Source organism: Mobula birostris, chromosome 4 (assembly GCF_030028105.1).
Source record: "Mobula birostris isolate sMobBir1 chromosome 4, sMobBir1.hap1, whole genome shotgun sequence".
NCBI classification, from domain to species: Eukaryota; Metazoa; Chordata; class Chondrichthyes; order Myliobatiformes; family Myliobatidae; genus Mobula; species Mobula birostris.
The window spans coordinates 82,975,717-82,990,187 of record NC_092373.1 but is presented as its reverse complement, the minus strand read 5'-3'; the positions used below and the strand labels follow the sequence as shown (position 1 = coordinate 82,990,187).

Below are 14,471 nucleotides of genomic sequence, written 5' to 3'. Positions count from 1 at the left end.
TCAGATCATATGTACAGTGAGCTTACAACCACATCAAGGTTAGAACAACTCATTACTTTAGACATGTTCTGTTTTAATGGTTGCAGGTTGAAATCAATAGATTTACAATCCCCGTTATTTCCTCCTTTACCCAGCGATATCAAAAGTTTCATGGAATCTATAACTGCTTCTAGGAAACCTTTGGAAGTATATGTCAATGTGGTCCGCACCCTAATGGGACATTTCCTGGAAGAAAAGCTACTGGTTGACTCTGTGGTTAAGAAGGCATACGGTGCATTGGCCTTCATCAATCGTGGGATTGAGTTTAGGAGCCGAGAGGTAATGTTGCAGCTATATAGGACCCTGGTCAGACCCCACTTGGAGTACTGTGCTCAGTTCTGGTCGCCTCACTACAGGAAGGATGTGGAAACCATAGAAAGGGTGCAGAGGAGATTTATAAGGATGTTACCTGGTTTGGAGGGTGTGCCTTAGGGTAGGTTGAGTGAACTCTGCCTTTTTTCCTTGGAGTGACGGAGGATGAGAGGTGACCTAATAGAGGTGTATAAGATGATGAGAGGCATTGATCGTGTGGATAGTCAGAGGCTTTTTCCCCAGGGCTGAAATGTCTAACACGAGAGGACACAGTTTTAAGGTGACTGGAAGTAGGTATAGAGGAGATGTCAGGGGTAAGCTTTTTTATGCAGAGTGGTGAGTGTGTGGAATGGGCTGCCGGCAGCGGTGGTGGAGCCAGATACGATAGGGTCTTTTAAGACACTCCTGCAAAGGTACATGGAGCTTAGAAAAATAGAGGGCTATGGGTAAGCCTGGGTAAATTCTGAAGTAAAGACATGTGTGGCACAGCTTTGTGGGCAGAAGGGCCTGTATTGTGCTGTAGGCTTTCTATGTTTCTATGGTGTCCATCCCAGCTTATCCATGATGTTTGGAATTTGGATTTCATTCATTTTATTACTTTAAATGGATGTGACATTTTCTTACAGTAAATCAGGGGTCACCAAAATAAAGTTGAGAAACTAAGATATCACCACTTTCATAGTTTTTCTCCCATACTTGTATATTTGCAATTGGCCTCTACTACAGAAAGGAGGGAAAATGTAGAGGTAGTAGAGAAATGACAGGAGGGAAAAGAGAAGGGGCTTTTAGGGGATGGAAGGGTTAATATCTGTGCTGGGCAAGCACTCCACGCCTTGTAGCTGCCCAATCAGACCATTGCCATATTGGTCATTATGGTAATAGATGCAAAGACCTTGCAGCAAGGTACACAAGCCCTCGCCTGTCTGCAGCATGTGATATCAATGTGCTGTCTCAGTACTTCTAACATCGCTATTGCATGGGGATCTTTGAAATCATAAACTTCCTAATCTGCCATGTGGTTTGCTCATTGTTTTTACAATGAGTGAGAAGTGAAGATTGTAGGTCATGAACTTTTATATAATTTCTGCTCGGCAGGTTGATGACAATATTATATGCACAAAATGCAAGTAAAATGCCATCATGTGTGCTTAAGTGAATCATATAGTGTCTTGTCCATTTCCAAATAAAGAAGACCTGCTGGAAAATATCAAACAATACCTTTATGCGCGATTTGTGATTAAAAATTGTAGATGTTTAATATAATCCAATTTTTTGTAGATGTTTAATATAATCCAATTTTTAGGCTGGAATTTCTCAAGCATACACATTGGCTTAAAGTTAATTTGGGCACTTGGCTGAGGAGCAAGTCACTGAATTGATAGTTTTGAATTAATTGCAAGACTGGGTGAAAGTCACTCGATAATATCACAGGTTAGGGATATTAATTTGGAGACACCATTTTCAATCATACCATGGAATTTAAATGAATGGATTTAAATAAATTTGAAATAAATGTGCTATTGACTTATTGACATTTATGGTTCATTTGTTTTTGCTAATGTCTCTCAGAGTGGAAAATCTGCTGGTCAATGTGTAACTCAAAACCCACCAATTTAGTTGACCATTATCTGTCCTTTGAAGTGATATGGCCACTCTGTTCAAGGAGAATTTGGGGGTAGATAACAATGCGGATCCTGCCAGCATTAGTAAATTATATATGTGTACGTAAAAATAAGAAATGGTGACAGAGTCTAATCAGTACCACTTGCGGAACACTGCTGTTGATCTTGATTTAGTTGATAACCTTCCGTACAGGAACACATTGGCATTTGCGTTGTTGTGTTGATGCTGCAATACTGTTGACAGAAGCCATTCTTGTATTCACAGTTGCGGTTTTCTGAATTAAAGAACAAGACACAGAAAGAATACATGACTCCTTTTGGCTACTGAGTCAGGGAAGTCCAAGTGAAACACAGTGTGACAGTCACAGTGCTAAAGTAGGCAGAACATAATGATGGACAGCAATTCTTTCAGGTTAAAAAGAAGCATGCAGTGGTACCTCTGAGGGGTCAAGTTTAGAGCCATTGCTCATTTTTTGAGATATTGACTTCAACATTCAAAACAGAATTTCGAAAGTTTGAAGCTAACCCAAAACTTGGAGATGGAGGAAACTGAGGAGGATAGAAACACATGTAAGAAGAGCATGGATATAGACTTGTCCAACAATGTGCTACATGGCAAATTAGCCTTAATGCATAAAAGTGTGAAATAATGCATTATGAGGCAATATAAGCCAAATGATGTAATGTTAAACAGGGCTTGGGAACACTCTGACGAGGGGTAAAGTGGCAATATGCTTTAAAAAGGCCACAGAGAAGCACAGAGCACAAAAATACTTTGTTAAACTTTCTTGGGTTATCTCTATAAGCCATTTGGAGTATTATGCCACTGCAATTTAGAAAGGATGTCAAAATCTTAGAACATAAATAGAATGATACCAAGGATATGCAAATATATTTCATGTAGAGACTAAAGAAGATGTAGTTGTTTTGCTCGAGGCAAAAAGTTTGAGCAGATTTAATGGAGACACAAGACTTCCAGCCAATGCTGGAAATCTTGAGCAACACTCACAGACTTGTGGAGGAACTCAGCAGGTCAGACAGAACCTATGCAGGGAAGTAAACAGTCAACATTTTAGACCAAAACCCTTCTTCAACACTTGACCCAAAACATTGACCATTCATTTCCCTCCATAGATGCTGACTGGCCTGCTGAGTTCCTCCAGCACGTTGTGTGTGTGTGTTGAGGAGATTCACAGGTTGGTGCCTGAACGGCAAATAATTTTATTTTTGTTTTTATTTCAGACTTGCAGCATCTGCAGTGTTTTAAATTTTCATTTGGTGAAGGCTTAAATATAACCAAACCATTCTTTCTTAAATATAGTCCAATATGACAGTGGATTTCTGTATTAACTTTAAGACTACTGACACTGCTGAAATAACTATTGTGAAAAGATGAATCTTGGCAGTGGGTGAAGGAACAGGAAAAGGTGAATGAACTTCAATAGGGTCTCCCTCTGATGCAGGACAAAACCAGCAATGCACTAAATCTCCCTTGTTCCATCTTCACTTGTGATGTTGAGATTTCAATAACCCATATCATGCACAATGTGCGCAGGAAAATCTAACTAATTATGCATCACCCAATGAAAAACATTAGTAGAAATTATGCCTACTTAGAGGAGAAAACCTTGGGGGAAAAAATCACTCCCACTTGCTCTCCTACTTTCCTGATTCTGCTCGCTCTCTTCCGAGAGAGTGGCACAGTGAAATTCCATATTATACGCTGGTTGTTGCTGTCTTTGCTTTGTTATGCCATTGAGGAGTCAAAGGAGTGAGTCCAAGAATATCAGTTGGATAGAACAGCGTCCATCCTCTAGGTTTAATAGCTGGATGGTGTTTGGAACACCAAGGATCTCACCTGGAAAGTGGGGTGTGATAGGCTGGGGAGAGTCTAGGAACTGAAAGGACCAACCAGTAGTTAGTGATTTCACTGGTCATTGAGACGTTTGGTCACTTCCAGTATCTGGTATTATCAGCAGTTCTCGGAACTCTATACATTTACTGGTTAGGTTGCAGATGCACAAGGTAGACATTGTTTTATGGACACTTTACAGCTTTAATGGTTGTTGTGAAATCCTTGCGTCTCTCAAGTGATGTTTTTGAAAACACTGGTTTCTCTTTCCCGAGAATTACTTGAACAGCCTTCTGAACTATAGCGTACACTGCTTTATTGCCCTACAAAATTTCTAACTTTTAACATTAAAACAACAAATATAAAACCTCAAAGGGAATATATTATTCACTGGTGTGTGTATTTTATCGAGGTCATTTGGCACGAACAGTGGAGCTATCACCTCCAACTGTGCTTTTGCCTGGAGTCTAACATATATCCATAAATTTACTGGCGATGTGAGATGCTGTCCATTTTGTCTCAATACTGATTAGAAAAGTTTCCACAAAGAATAAAAAGCAATAAGCCAAATACATGCATGCCATATGTACACTGCATGACCACTGACACAGGGGGAGGATGTACACATTATTAGAAGCAACCACTAACCTGATTCACAATTTTTCCCTTTCCACAGGGGAGGGCAGAGACAGATATAGATATACTTGTCGTTGTCGAATCTACATAAACCACCATTCAAGCATGGATTGGATCTACAAGGATCCAAATCTGGGTGTGACAGAGATAAAAGCGTCAGAGAAACATTTGGAGAATATGTTCATAAGGATTCAGCAATATGGATTTCATAGATTCATGTAGCACGGAACCAAGCCATTCAGCCCAATTAATCCATGCTGACCATTAAGAACCCAATGACACTTTCCAATATTAATCCAATTCATTCTTCTTCCCACATTCTCATGAACTCGCCCAAGATTCTACCACTCACTAGGGGCACGTTTACAGTGGACAATTAATCTAGGAACCTGGATGTGGAAGGAAACTGGAGCACACCCAAGAAACCCCCATAATCTCAGGAAAAACATGCAAACTCTATACAGACAGTACCTGAAGTTAGGATTGAACCCAGGCCACCGGTGCTCAGAGACATTGGCTCTACTAGCTGCACCACTGAGCTGCCCTCTTGTAGAATCATAATCTCTCAGGATTCTGATTAATGGATTTGGGTTGAGAAGAATTAAATAAATGTCGCTTGGTTTAACCTGCTTCCAGTAAATACCTCCCATTTCTGTAAGAAATTTGGTTCCCTCCTTCCAATCTTGCTATGTCAATTTCTAACTTGCAAATTCTAGAGCTAGAAATAGCATGCAACTACTTCACATTCAAAATCACAAAAATGTTACATCACTTACTTTTGTAGGAAAACCAGAACTCCAACTGTTAATAAAATAAAAGTGTTAAGATTCTATTCACGGAAGTTATCAGACAGCCATCACTTCATGATCTACAAAGAAACTCTTTTTGTAGTAGCTAATTAATTTATTGTAATTTATAGTTTTTTTTAAATTATGTATTGGAAAGTACCGCTGCTGCAAAAAAAAACACATTTCACGATATATTAGATTAGATTATGAGAACACTCAGTCCTGTTTTATTGTCATTTAGAAATGCATAAATGCATTAAGAAATGATACAATGTTTCTCCGGAGTGTTATCACAGAAAACAGGACAAACCAAAGACTAACACTGACAGAACCACATAATTATAATATATAGATACAGCAGTGCAAGGCAGTACCATAATTTGATGAACAAACCATGGGCATGGTAAAAAAAAGTCTCCAAGTCCCATAGTCGATCGATTCCCAAGTCCCCGATAACAGGCAGCAAAAGGGAGAAGCTCCCTGCCATAAACCTCCAGGCACCGTCAACTTGCCGATGCCTTGGAAGCAGCCGACTACAGCCGACACTGAGTCCATCCGTCTGAAAACTTTGAGCCTCCAACCAGTCCCTCTGATACAGCCCCTCCCGAGTGCCATCCTCTGCCGAGCGCCTTTGACCTATCCCCTGCCGCTGAAACACACAAAGCCGAGGATTTCGGGGCCTTCAGCTCTGGAGATCCCGGTTACCACACAGCAGCAGCGGCAACGAAGCAGGCATTTCAGAAGTTTTCCAGATGCTCCTCCATACTCTCACGTCCTTCTCCATCAAATCACAGTTGTACACGGTCCCCTACTTGACAGATTACAGATATCATTCACCGGAGAGGCTGTGCGCACTGCTGTCGCACCATCTTCTCCTCCTCCTTTGCTATTGATTTTGATCCTGAGTGGAGCACCTAGAGGAAATCATGCTGCACATGGAGAGTATGTAAACTCCACACAAATAGAGTCAGTACTGAACCCAGGTTACTGGAGCTGTTAATGAACAAGCTCTACTAGCTGTGCCACTGCAGGAATGGATGAAAGGCATTTGCTAAGACGCTTTGGGAAACAAAACTAAAAGGTACGATAGTCATAAGCAATGGTGAACATTTAAGGAAATAATTTATACTTTACCACAAATATATAAGCCCCTTGAGAAAGACCAGTCAACTTAATGATACATCAATTACAGTATTAAATTATAAGCTTAACAAGTTCCCAAATGAGCAATGAGACTTGTGACAGATGATTTTAGAATTCAACAAATAATTCCTGATGGTGAAAGAGAGACAAAAAAATGAGCAAGGCAAATTGAATGGATTTTAAGTCTTCCATTGCATGTGGAATGGGATTAGCAATGCAAAATGCATGCTGTCTTGCGTACCACCCCATTTAATCAGGTTTACCGGTACTTGGTCCATGGCCTATATGCTTTGGTGATTCAGATTCTGCAGTCGTATCAAGGTTCTAGTGAGAGTGATGACCTTAACAATATGAGTGTCAATAAAGAAAAGTTATTGGACTGATTAATGGGAGTAAAAGCTATCTGAAAGCCTTGAAGTGATGGTTTACATTCTTATGTAGTTTAACAATTTCTTTAGAGATAGTAAATTGATTTTTGATTATTCAGAATTGGTCATAGATTAAAAAAAGATAGCAAATGTAATCTAGATATTTCTGAAAGAAGAAAGAGAGAAAATAGAACATGAACAGAGTATCATAAGAAAATGAATATGGCCACCAGCTCCACAATTCATCAATATTATGGCTGACACTCAGCCTCAGCACAATTTTCCTGCACTATTCTCAAACTTCCTTGATTTCCCTAACATCCAGAAATTTCAGTTTCTTCTTGAAACTGAAACTTAATGACTGCCTCTCTGCAATCTTCTAATTTAGAGAATAATAAAGACTCTCCATTCTCTGAGCGAAGAAATTTCTTCTGACTTCAATCTTGGTTGTGAAATGTCACAATTTATTATTAGGAATATGGTACAAAGACAGTAGGAAAATATAAAATATGACTGAACAAAGTCTATATGAATCTATGGAGAGATTTTCACATTTGGTAACTCTGATCAGGTTTCTTGAGATTGTAACTAAGGGGGTGGTTATAGTAATTAGTAAATTTTGTGTAGTAGCTCAGTACGGTACCACTCAAAAAAGTAATGCACAAAATCCAGAACTAATTGGGTCACTTAAGAGAAAAGTTAGAGTGGAAGTGATTGGATTAATTTTGGGTTCGTATATTACAGTGCTGCAAGAATTGGTATTTGAGCCAATTTATATGATTTTTAACAGTGACATAGATATGGGGTCTGAAAGTAATCTAAGTTTGTTAATGATACTTTGGTAAAGTAAGTTATGAAGAGGCTATAAAGCTCTATCAAGATATTAGGACAGGTTAATTAAGTACACAACAACATAACGGGAGGTTACAATGATGAGATGTTACCTAGCTCAGGATAATAGAGAAATGGAATATTTTCTTTTAAAATTGAGTGATCAGGAAAGGATGTTATTCAGAGAGATTTGGAGTTCTTTTCTATAAATTGCAGAAGGTTAACTCAAGGATGTAGTAAGAAATGAGAATAGAAAATTGTACTTTTGTCTTTTTAAAAAACCTGGATAAGACAGCTTTACTGAAATTGATTTATGAACTTTTAGTGCATATCATTGTCTTTCCCATTCTTTCTTGTTGGTATTTGGTGAGGGGGGTGTTGGGGTTTGATGTTCTTGTTGCTGTTTGCACGATCGTTTTCCTACGTGGGGGGAGCGGTGTTTGAAGTTTTTGTTGGCATTTACACTATTTTTGTTTGGCGTGGGGGTTGATGATCGGGTTGTCATTTGTGAGATTTGTTTATTCATGCGGGGGAGGGGGTCAGTGTTTTCCTCTGAATAACTTCCATGGTTTTCTTTGTTTCGTGGCTATCTGGAGAAGATGACTCTCAGAGTTGTATAATGCGTACATATTTTGACAATAAACAAAACTCTGAACTTTATTTTATATATACAATTATATCCTAAATCAGACTCACATGTATAAAGCTTATATAATATATCCCCATAGAAGACACAGACATATACAAAACAGGCTTGAATAGAAGCACACTCATCTACAGTACATGCATTTATCAGACTACAGATGCTTACTGTATTCTCTCTGGATTTATAAATTTCTTGTGCTTCCTCAAATGAACAGGTTTCCTCGTAGCATTCTCGCTCTAGAGACCCTGGTTTAACCTCTTCCCAGAACCAGTTTGCTCGTTTCCGAATTTTCAGCACCCTTGCTGCTTTATTCTTCTGGAAAAACACTAAAAATGTTGTGGAGGGTTGGGTAGTGGGAGTGAAGGTGGGGTGTGAGGAGGGGAATTTAGGGAGGGGTTGACATTTAAAGGCTGAGGTCACAATCATTAATCCAGACTGGTTCCAGGACTGATCAGGATTCAAATCATTAATAAATACAGACCAAGATTGTTTGTACAATGCACGTTGCCCTGCAAGTTGTACCCGAACTGCTACACCTGGTCAAACACTCTGAACGAAGGATGAAAAATAAACAGTAGAGAGTGAAATCTGCCCACTGCATCTCCTCCCAGAACATACCAGATCTCTGTCCTTTCTAAACCATCTTATGATGTGCTCAGTAACTTACCAGCAATCCCATTAACGTCTTCCTCTCAGGTGCTGGGAACATGAATGTGTTTCTAACGATTACTGGGCTTGGGATGATTTATACTTGTTTATATTGGGCTCAATAGTTGACAGATTTGTCGGCTAAAATCAGAATTTACTGTTGTAATTTTCAACTGATGTGCATTTGGAATGATCCACATCCTGATAAAGTTTGGAGGCACCTCTGTCGTTGGACTAGTCACTGGAAGCGATGAATCCAAGTACCACCTGAAGCAAACAAGCTAGTGTCCTGGTGCAATCACAAAAACTTGGAACCTCAAAACTGTGGAAATGCATATAGCCTTCAGGAGAAATGAGCCTCCTCTCCACCCTCTCATCACCAACAACTCTGCAGCTAGCTCCGTTTTAACCTTCAGGCTCCTCAGCATCATTTCATAGGGCTTCCTGTGGGAGAACCGTATTTGCTTCATTTCCATCATTCTCAGAACATACTGGTGTAATTCTACACTGTGTGATTTGGTGCAGCCACCTCTCACAATATATGAGATCTGCAGCAAACTGTCAGGTCAGCAGAAAAGGCTGCAGTCCACCAGGACAAAGATGCAGGCAGGAAAAATCATTGTGGACGCTACCCACCCTGCAGACTGCCCTTTCCAAAACCTCCTTCTGGAAAGCGCTATAAAACAAAAGCTGCACACCATCTTGAAAGCTTTTTCCCCCAGGCAGTTAATCTGATCATCCATTCTAGTTAGACCACTCGCACCCTTATCTATTGCCCCTGTCACCCCATCACTGCATTGTAAAAACTTTAAACTACTGTTTACAAAGCTGTTTACTCGGGAACTACAAGCTGGTATTTATGTATTTATGCACAATTTAGTCCCTATATACACGTTAACCCCCAACTATATTTTTGACATAATTCTTCATAATTGTTAAATGCTGTTGTTTATTTGTCACAGATCACACACCCTGACCAACACACTGTAGAAAATTCCTAATACATGTAAATTATATGGGGAATAAAGTTGATCCCTGATCCAGTCTCTGGTAGCCCAGAACAGTGCATTTCATTCTCGGTTGCTCTGCATTTAGTCAACTGCTCTCCTTCAGTTTAGTAAGCTGGGCTATTGAAGTAGCCTGGTCTTACTGCTGGAAGCAGTTGCACTGAGAACTGGAGTTGTGGGCCACTAAATGTGAAGCCTCAAAGAGAAAAGAAATACCTTTTCCTTTCAGCTTCAAATTGATGTTTCACCAGCTTGAGAAGGGCCTCTGATGTAAATCCCCACTATCATTTGGAAGGTGGCGTTGCCTTTCAGAGTCAGTCTGGAAACCCACCTCCTAATGACTCTTAAGCTTTCTCTTCAGCCTAGTTTAAGCCTTTGATAGCGGGGCCCAAAGTAGTGAGAGCGGATTCCCTGCAAGGTAATGGAACGTGAATAATGTGGAAAGTTTAATTAAAAACTGGATAGATATTTCATGGAATGACATTAAAGATGGAGAATATTAATTTCCAGTAAATGGCAGATGGAGGAAAACAAAGAAGGGGATGCCAAGAAGGGGCAAACAAGATGGGTTGTAAAAAGGTACCTCTCTGCAGCAACTTTGAAAGGTACATTGGCTAATCTATCAGGTCTCCAGCAGATGAAGACCAAGCAAATGGTTCTTGACTGAAGTAAATCCAATTTGTTTTATGTTCTTTACATGTTACAAAGGATTTGCCTATTGGGTGCCTCTTAGGCTAATCTTACTTCTGTTCAAATTACCATACCAAAATGAACGTCTGTATTAATATTTTCACATCATGAATACCAATAAGATTCATTAAACATTCCTGGCAATTTTCTTTTTTTGAAGCAGCAATGCAGTCAGTTCCAAGCAACACGCACAAAATGCTGGAGGGATATAGCAGGCCAGGCAGCATCTATGGAAAAGAGTAAAAGTCGATGTTTTGGGCCGAGACACTTTAGCAAGACTGGTAAAAAGATAAGAAGTCAGAGTAGGAAGTTGGGGGAGGTGAGGAAGAAGTACAAGGAGGCAGGTGATAGGTGAGACCAGGAGAGGGGGGAGCAGGTGAAGTAAAGAACTGGGTAATAGATTGATAAAAGAGATAAAGGGCTGGAGAAGGGGGAATCTGATAGGAGAGGGTAGAAGATCATGGAAGAAAGGGCAGGAGGAGGAGATCCAGAGGGAGGTGATGGGCAGCTAAGGAGAAGGTGAGACAGGGAAAAGGGGGATGGGGGATGATGAAAGAGAATGGGTGGGGGCATTACCTGAAGTTAGAGAAATCGATGTTCATGCCATCAGGTTGGAGGTGTTGCTCCTCCAACCTCAGTGTGGCCTCATCACAACAGTAAGGAGACAATCCATCTCTGAATACAACATTATACATGGGATAGTGTGATCTTGGCACCCACCTGAGCACCCACCAGCCCAGCTGACCAACATCAGTGATGCTAAACACCAGTAACATCCCAGCATTTTCAGGGTCCGAATGCAAACCTGGTCCAGGTAAAAGATAGGAAGGTCAGACATTAGAATAACCCCTTCAATGAACTCCCTTGGAACTACTGGTTTCTCTGAACTGCAACTGAGAAATGATGACTCCGTATAACCTGTCCTATTTTCCACTGGAGCAGGAGCCTCTTCTGGATATTTGGGCACCACGGTAGCATTGTGGTTAGCACGACATTAGTACAATGTGGGGCATCAGAGTTTGGAATATCATTCTGATGCAGTCTGTAAGAACTTTGTACATCCTGCCCCCATGGATGTTTGGGTTTCCTACATTGCTCTGTTTCCTCTTTCATTCCAAAGTCGTACCAGTTAAAAGATTAATGGCCATTGTGAATTACCTTGCAGTTAGGGTTAAATAGGTGGTTGCTGGACATCGAGGCTTGTTTTGATCTGTATCTCTAAATCAATAAATAAATGGTCGCACCTGTTTTTGATGTGTGCTAGTAAACAGTCAAAGACATTTATTCTACGAAGGAGGGTTGCTGATTCAATGCATTTATAAACCTATGATCTTATTTTGAGATAGTAATTATAGGGATACAAGTCACTGAATCAGCTCCTGGTAGTAAAAATCTGCCTTTTGCATTCCTATTCTAAAATGAGTTATTCTTGAGTACTGGCTGTTCAATTACAAATAGTTTGATACTACCTCCTGATCAATCAGTAAGTTCAGTGTAAGTAAAACTTTACAAAAAATTTATAATGAAATTTTGAGTAATTTCTTTGAATTTCTCTTCATCAAAGTAATACGTATTCTGAGAAACCCCATTCGTTTAGTAAATGCAGCTCCATTCAATGTTTCTGGGCGTCCACTGTCTGCTCTCTCTCTGGCCAGAACCTCCCACTTGCTTATACCCATGCTGATGGTTATCATACTGGGAACAGACCAAACTTAATGTACTAAGGATTTGGAGCAAGAAGGCTGCTGCAAGTGAACTGCTATGGATTTCTGGAGTGAAGGCATTTTACTACTCAGGGTAAAAGAAAGGCAAGACTGTGCAGGTGCATGATGTCAGCCAGTAGAGCAGGAAAAATTTAAAAAGAAGACCGCCATATCCAGCGGTCAGTGGAGTGAGAGGTAACAGAGTGATAGGGCTTTGGCTCAACTGGCCTAGGCGGTAACCGGACGAAGCGAGGTGGGTTTACCTGTGTTAATTGTAGAAAGGAAGTAGTATGAGTGTGAGGCCAGTTTTCTGTGCTCGGTGTCAGATGTAGGAGGACCTGGAGTCTCCCAGCCTCCCAGACGGCCATATCTGCAACTGGTGTGTCGAGCTGCAGCTCCTAATGGACTACGTCAGGGAACTGGAGTTGCAGCTCGATGACCTTCGTCTGGTCAGAGAGAGCGAGGAGGTGATAGAAAGGAATTATAGGCAGGTGGTCACACCGGGACCATGGGAGACAGACAAGTGGGTCACAGTCAGGAGAGGGAAGGGAAAGAGTCAGGTACTAGAGAGTACCCCTGTGGCTGTACCCCTTGACAATAAGTACTCCTGTTTGAGTACTGTTGGGGGGGACAGCCGACCTGGGGGAAACAACAGTGGCCGTGCCTCTGGCACAGAGTCCAGCCCTGTGGCTCAGAAGTGGTAGGGAAAGGAAGAGAAAGGCAGTAGTGATAGGGGACTCTATAGTTAGGGGGTCACACAGGCGATTCTGTGGACGCAGAAAAGAAACTCAGATGGTAGTTTGCCTCCCAGGTGCCAGGGTCCGGGATGTTTCAGATCGCGTCCAAGATATCCTGAAGTGGGAAGGTGGACAGCCAGAGGTCGTGGTACATATTGGTACCAATGACATAGGTAGGAAAAGGGAAGAGGTCCTGAAAAAAGACTACAAGGAGTTAGGAAGGAAGTTGAGAAACAGGACCACAAAGGTAGTAATCTCAGGATTACCACCTGTGCCAAACGACAGTGAGAATAGGAATAGAATGAGGTGGAGGATAAATGAATGGCTGAGAGATTGGAGCAGGAAGCAGGGATTCAGATTTACATAGAAACATACATAGAAAATAGGTGCAGGAGTAGGCCATTCGGCCCTTCGAGCCTGCACCGCCATTTATTATGATCATGGCTGATCATCCAACTCAGAACCCCGCCACAGCCTTCCCTCCATACCCCCTGACCCCCGTAGCCACAAGGGCCATATCTAACTCCCTCTTAAATATAGCCAATGAACTGGCCTCAACTGTTTCCTGTGGCAGAGAATTCCACAGATTCACCACTCTCTGTATGAAGAAGTTTTTCCTAATCTCGGTCCTAAAAGGCTTCCCCTTTATCCTCAAACTGTGGCCCCTCGTTCTGGACTTCCCCAACATCGGGAACAATCTTCCTGCATCTAGCCTGTCCAATCCCTTTAGGATCTTATACGTTTCAATCAGATCCCCCCTCAATCTTCTAAATTCCAACGAGTACAAACCCAGTTCATCCAGTCTTTCTTCATATGAAAGTCCTGCCATCCCAGGAATCAATCTGGTGAACCTTCTTTGTACTCCCTCTATGGCAAGGATGTCTTTCCTCAGATTAGGGGACCAAAACTGCACACAATACTCCAGGTGTGGTCTCACCAAGGCCTTGTACAACTGCAGTAGTACCTCCCTGCTCCTGTACTCGAATCCCCTCGCTATAAATGCCAGCATACCATTCGCCTTTTTCACCGCCTGCTGTACCTGCATGCCCACTTTCAATGACTGGTGTATAATGACACCCAGGTCTCGTTGCACCTCCCCTTTTCCTAATCAGTCACCATTCAGATAATAATCTGTTTTCCTATTTTTGCCACCAAAGTGGATAACTTCACATTTATCCACATTAAATTGCATCTGCCATGAATTTGCCCACTCACCCAACCTATCCAAGTCACCCTGCATCCTCTTAGCATCCTCCTCACAGCTAACACTGCCACCCAGCTTCGTGTCATCCGCAAACTTGGAGATGCTGCATTTAATTCCCTCATCCAAGTCATTAATATATATTGTAATGAGCCTTGTGGTACCCCACTAGTCACCGCCTGCCATTCTGAAAAGGTCCCGTTTATTCCCACTCTTTGCTTCCTGTCTGCTAACCAACTCTCCACCCA

General features: G+C 41.3%; 1 protein-coding gene across 1 annotated transcript in view; it reads right to left on the bottom strand.

The window, feature by feature from the left end:
* LOC140196438 (coagulation factor IX) overlaps window positions 1–14,471 on the bottom strand; it is a 49,381-nt gene that overhangs the window by 10,162 nt on the left and 24,748 nt on the right. The window contains exons 2-6 of the mRNA XM_072255665.1: window positions 11,303–11,387; window positions 8,403–8,563; window positions 5,238–5,262; window positions 4,474–4,593; window positions 2,114–2,248 (exon numbers count right to left, since the gene is read on the bottom strand). Coding sequence (XP_072111766.1) covers window positions 2,114–2,248; window positions 4,474–4,593; window positions 5,238–5,262; window positions 8,403–8,563; window positions 11,303–11,387 — 526 coding nt within the window. The remainder of the gene's footprint in view (window positions 1–2,113; window positions 2,249–4,473; window positions 4,594–5,237; window positions 5,263–8,402; window positions 8,564–11,302; window positions 11,388–14,471) is intronic.